The sequence below is a fragment of the Rhinolophus ferrumequinum genome, chromosome 21 (assembly GCF_004115265.2).
Source record: "Rhinolophus ferrumequinum isolate MPI-CBG mRhiFer1 chromosome 21, mRhiFer1_v1.p, whole genome shotgun sequence".
Classification (NCBI taxonomy): Eukaryota; Metazoa; Chordata; class Mammalia; order Chiroptera; family Rhinolophidae; genus Rhinolophus; species Rhinolophus ferrumequinum.
In genome coordinates, this window is record NC_046304.1 from 26,531,411 (window position 1) to 26,537,410 (window position 6,000).

Consider the following 6,000-nt stretch of genomic DNA (forward strand, 5'->3'; position numbering starts at 1 on the left):
CATAAAAAGCTAGAGCACCATGAGTAGAACCCAGATTTCCCAACAAAGACAATATTCTATCATGGTGCTACATCCCTTCTTATAAGCGGTAAATTTAAACCTGATACTGAATGCTCACCAGTCAAAAAAACCAAGATGTCTCCAGCCATTTCATTCAAATGGATATCCATGGTCACTTTCACAATCTAAAGCAAGAAACATAAGCATAATATGCTAGTAGAAATACAGTCCTCCCTCCCCACCTCCCCTTGTTCCACTGAAAAATTAAATTTGGTTCTCAAAAGTTCTAGGACCTATGAGGGCTGCCATTAAAATAATAGTGACCAAATGAATTATCAAACTACTCAATCAATTAGAATCAGATGTAAAACAAGACAAAAAAGGATGCCATATAATACCGCTTGAATATATGCAGTATTTTCTCTGTCCCGTGGCCCAATCAAATTGCAGAATTTTTCTCTGACTGGATAGAGCCTTCCAGGTATATCAAATATTGGACAATTTCCAAAGAATGCAGAGAGCTTGGCTAATTCCATAGTTGCTGACATCACCACGACCTTTAAATGTTCCTTCCTGTTAGGAGACTTCTCCTGAAATAGCTTCTTCAATAAACCAAATAAGATGTCCTGAAAGGAAAGTAAATTTCTAATAAGTCACAAGTGTACCTAAAAAGAAAGTTATTTTAAATATTTTCCTTTTCTAACCAAAGATTCCTATTTCAATAGATTAAAATGTAACTAAGAGGAGGCAATTCTCTATACAGTAAAAAGTTGCCCTAATATAAACTGTCCAATAAATACCAATATATTAAAATACTCACTGTAGTTAGAGTTCTCTCATGGGCTTCATCCAAAATAATGACACTGAACTTGGTAAGATTTGGATCTCCCAGAATATGTTTCAATAAACATCCATCAGTCATATATTTGATTGCTGTTTCCTAATGTTCAAACAACAGTGTATCAACTTATATACATACATACATATAGTATTACAGAAATTTACCCCTACTTCGCAAACTAAATTTTTCCCCAAAATGTACAGACATTAGGTGATCAAACTAACCTGACTCAATAAAATAGTACATAAAATAGTCTAATAACAAGGATGACAAATTATGAAACTTGTGATCTATACAGAGACAGGAATAAAGAACTAAGGTAGACGTTCTGAGACAAAGCAAAAAAAGTGACCAATAAGGAAACACAATGAAGTCAGTGAAAAGCGGTAAGGTAATGCAATGGTTTCAGGTGAATAAGTTGTGGGAAACAGCAATGAAATGGGATTCATCGCCCTATCTCAACCACTATTTTAGAGAACTCGGGAGAAAAGGTAGAGGATATGATTAAGTACACAATTTCTTCTCATCTCTTCTTCCCTGCTCATTCTCCTATTAAAAAAATAGTGTCTGTCGACTAGCATTAAAATAAGATGAGAATAAGGTCCAAAGACTAGAAGTTAACAGTAGTGAAATCCATAAAACAACGGAAGAAAAAGAACCACAGCAGTGACCACTACGAAGAAAACGATAGTTTTTGGGGAGTCAAGAATGACTCCCCAAAAACTATGGCCACAATTGATGGCCATTGCTATTAGGGACCATATGTAAATCAGGGAACATTTTGTATCTGGTTTAGGATTAAGAAATCCTGAGATAATGTAAATTATAACTATAAACCACTAAAAAAAAAAAAAAACAATTATAAACTTGTTAGTGCCACGAATATAGAAGATGCCCAATATATAATACTTTCTTATAGACTTTGTTAATTGAGTTGTCAGTTTTCCACTGACTTCAAGAATACAAACATACAACATGGATGAACCTTGAAAATATGCTAAGTGAAATAAGCCAAAGGACAAAATAGTGTATGATTCCACTTATATAAGACAGGCAAATGCACAGAAACAGAAAGTAGACGTTACCAGGGGCTCAGGAGAAGAGAGAATGGGGAGTTACTGTTTAACAGATACAGAATTTGTTTGGGATGATGAAAAAGTTTTGAAACTAGATAGCGGTGGTGGTTACACACATTGTGAGTGTACTTAATGCCACTGAATTGTACAGTTAAAATGGTAAATTTTCTGTTATGTATAGTTTACTACAATAAAAAAAGTTTAAAGAACATAAATGTAAGTTACATATAGAATCCTTACAGCTAAAAAAACATAAAGTAAGAGAATCCTAAGAAAAATAAACATAACTGTCACTTATAAACCAATTGAGAAAGGGAGAAAATGGGTTAAATGTTAGAAACTCCAGAGCTAAAGCATTAACTATGGGCAAGTAGAATTAATTCTAATCTGAGGCTTTGTTTTGTTAAAATATAAATAAAATTTCAAAGTTAAAAATCTTTCATACTTTTCTCCACTCTTTCTGTAAGTTTACAGTACTTAAACAAATACAAACAAAATTTTGGTACCTTAGAGCTGCAATCATCAAAACGAACTTGGTATCCTACTTTGGATCCCAAAGTGCATTTCATTTCTTCAGCAACTCTTTGAGCAACTGATATGGCAGCTACTTTTCGTGGTTGAGTCACACCGATCATACCATGCTGTGAAAACCCTACCAAAAGAGGTAAAAAATAAAATAAAAAAAAAATTAAAAAAAAATCACAAAAATGTTAACAGCTGCTTCCTATTAGACCTAAATTGTATCTAGTTAATCAATACAAACTGTTCCATTGTTTCCAAAAGAAAATTGCAAATTAACAACATTCTGTATTATATTTGTATCATGGATATTAAGTATTAATTAAAAATAACAATACATATTAATAACCATTCAAAACAATGTACATGTTTTAATTAGGTTTGGTTTTCTTTCCAAGTCCAGTCTAAAAATTTACTCTAAAGAGTAAGCCAAGATTTTTTAATCATTAGGAATTCATAATATTCCACACACTTCCTAAAATAGATTTAATTTAGCCAAAGAAGTTTAAATATACTACCTTTCACAGATTCTATAGGCATTTTTTTTTACCATTTTAAATATCTTTGAAAGGGAGATGCCTCTTACAATTGACGACATTTTTTCTTTATTAATACTATATAGAATAGTGGTATGTCTTAATAGACGGCTTCTTAAGTTTGATGCATTAGAGTAAGTTAATATAAACCAAGAAATTTTTGTTATTTTTAAATGAATAATATCCAATATAACTCTGTTCTATACCAACTACGATAAAAAGTTTTACTATAATGAAGCAAAAGACTCTTTAAAGGTAATTTGTTAGCTGGCTTGGTGTTAGCAGAGTCAGGGAATAAATATTTACCTGATAACATTCTGGAGAAAGAACCAAGAAATAGTAATGTCAGCAACAGATATCAATATATCCCTTCCCTCGGAAAATTATTTCAATACCCAATGGTTAACAGTCTACAGCAAAACAACTTTATTTCATAGTAGAGAATCAATATCTACCTATAATTCTATTTTGAATTATTACGGTAACTAAAATGGGAAAAAATGTCATCTCAACTAATTCTTGAATCTGAAATAAAACCACAAAAAAGCAGGGAAGATGAAGAGAGAGTATGTCCAGAGAAGAATTAGGACTGTAAAACAAATAGTGGGCATTTGTGCAATACAGAAGTCCTACAGTCTTTAAGGGGATATTTTTTTAAATACTCCTAATATTACCCCAGAATAAAATTACCTGCTTCATATAGGTATTTTGGAAGTTGAGTTGTTTTACCACTTCCTGTATTTCCAGTAACAATAAGGAATGAATTGTCCCTCACAGCTTGAATAAGCTTTTTTCTTTGTTTTTGAATAGGAAAAGTTGGAGTAGTTCCTCCTTCCTGTGATGTGCATCCTTTCTCTTCTGTAATAGAAAAACAATTGTGCAATTTAAAGGTCTGTAAAGATATCTCTGACTCAAATTTCCAGAAAAGAAAAATACAAAAGAATTTTAGGGCTGGAAGAGATCAAGCCATGATTTCTCAATTAAATCACCTATGTCCAATTTTTAAGTGAGGGTTTACAAACCCAGAAAACTTTTTAGTGAAATCTAACAACTTGAGCATTTGCTAATGCGACTCAAAAGTACTTAACAAAGTAAGCCTAACACAAGGCAATGTATATGCAAGCATACCTATATAGCAGCACAAAACCCAATTTTATGAAACAATAGACCAGAAACTGCAACACAGCAGAAAACTCTCAGCTGAATTAAAAGCCACCTGTGTTTGCTTCTAATTCATGGTTCAAGTTAGGTCCCTGTTCAGAGTGACTGATATCCCAGAAGGCCAAGTGGTGCGTAACCATGGAAACTGGCTCCTGGAAACTGGCTCCCTCTATACCGTACCCAAAGGCAGGCTGGCGGCCCGACGAGGGAGGGAGGGGGAAGGATGGGTAGAGAACAAAGGCTTTAAGAGCCTGTTTAACAGCAGAGCGCGTCTCGACGTTGGGGTTCACTTTTCTGTCCCCCAATTGGGTTTTCACCCAACTTGGGTCTGGGACCGCCCCCCTCTAAACCAAAGTGTTCATTGGACGCAAAGTTCGCCTCTGGCTTGGAGGACAAGGAGAACGCTCCGGCCTCTTTCGCACTCTTCTCTGCATGCCCAAGACAGACTTTTATCCCCCCAAAACCTCCATGCCTTAACTCTCGCTGGCCTCGTAGCGTCCCGCGAAACGCACCTCTATCAGCGATGGAAACAGCCGAAGGCCGCTCTTCCGGGGGGTCTCTTGACCGCTCACCGTCCTCCTGCCGCCTTGGCGCCCTGCCCGCGACGGCGGGAAACCGGGACATAGACCTGGCCCGGAGCGGAGGTGAGCACGTCCACCGATCCGGGGAGATGGGAGGGGAAAGACGAAGACGCGTCCTGATGACGTTGAGGTATTTACTTCCGCGCGTGCGACTCAAAACAGGGATGGGGGAGCTGTTTGATGACGCGTCGCGTGGCGGCCGGAAAGCTCCGCACCCTCGCTACGTGGCGGGGCCAAGAGCCCAGGACCCACCCCCGAGAGTTTCCAGCCCTTTGCGGGTGTACGCTGAGCCTCAGTTGATGAAACCATCTTCAGGGTCCGGAAGAACCTCCTCCTGTTTCTCCTCTTGTGCGCAAAAGAGCCATGCGACACGCCTTTTCTTAATCCACAGTGGTCACTGCACGCCTATTCTGCCTTCACACACCGAACGTAATGTGACCCTTTGCTAGGAGCTGGAACCTTCCTAGATGCGACGTTTCACAATACACTCTCACCATGCTCGTGCTGAAATAACCTGTTCAAGACACACAGCTACGGAGTTGCAGGGCTTCTACTTTTGTTGTGTCCAAAACTTAGGTCCCCTACGCTGTTCATTTCTTTCGTTGGATCCTGTATTTTAATTTATTTCCATGCTTATTGACTTCCCATTTCCCCCAACTAATCACGAGGGTGGGAACTTTAGAAAACCATACACTCAGAGCCCAGCAAAGTCATTCAAAGTGGGCCGACAATATTCGTTGGATCTGCTGGATGGATGAACGAAGGATTGGGCTCCAGAGGAATTAAGATCTCTTTCAATGGATGTGGATTCCTTGGAAACCACAGGAACTGAAAAGGTAACTAGATACATGACAATCAGAGATGGGGCTACTTTTCAGAAAAGGTTTTTTGGGGAGCAGATCTTTCTGTTATAGAACTTTGCGGTTTTGTTAATAGTGTCAATATAACAAAATCAATGCAAGAAGATTGTTTCTTGGACATTTCTACTGTTAGAATTAAACAACACTGCCAAAGAAGACAACTCAAAATTGTCACTTCACCATTAACTAATGGTCACTATTCTCCTATCTGACCAGGCTTCAAAAGATGTCATTGGTCCCCCAGATTTTTCTGTGCTCATTAAAAATGTACTTTAATCAACTCCTTTTAAAATGAACTGATTATGTAATAACTGTATGGTGTCAGGTGGGTACTAGACTTATGAGGGGATCACTTTGTAAGTTATATAAACGTCTAACCAGTATGCTGCACATTTGAAACCAAAATAATGAATGCTAACTAGTTGA

At 37.5% G+C, this 6,000-nt stretch overlaps 1 protein-coding gene across 1 annotated transcript in view; it reads right to left on the reverse strand.

Moving 5' to 3' along the window:
* DHX40 (DEAH-box helicase 40) overlaps positions 1-4,895 on the reverse strand; it is a 35,874-nt gene extending 30,979 nt beyond the window's left edge. The window contains exons 1-6 of the mRNA XM_033090843.1: positions 4,646-4,895; positions 3,663-3,830; positions 2,424-2,569; positions 821-940; positions 399-626; positions 119-185 (exon numbers count right to left, since the gene is read on the reverse strand). Of these exons, the coding sequence (XP_032946734.1) occupies positions 119-185; positions 399-626; positions 821-940; positions 2,424-2,569; positions 3,663-3,830; positions 4,646-4,757 (841 nt within the window). The 5' untranslated portion in view covers positions 4,758-4,895. The remainder of the gene's footprint in view (positions 1-118; positions 186-398; positions 627-820; positions 941-2,423; positions 2,570-3,662; positions 3,831-4,645) is intronic.
* Between the last annotated feature and the right edge of the window lie 1,105 nt (positions 4,896-6,000).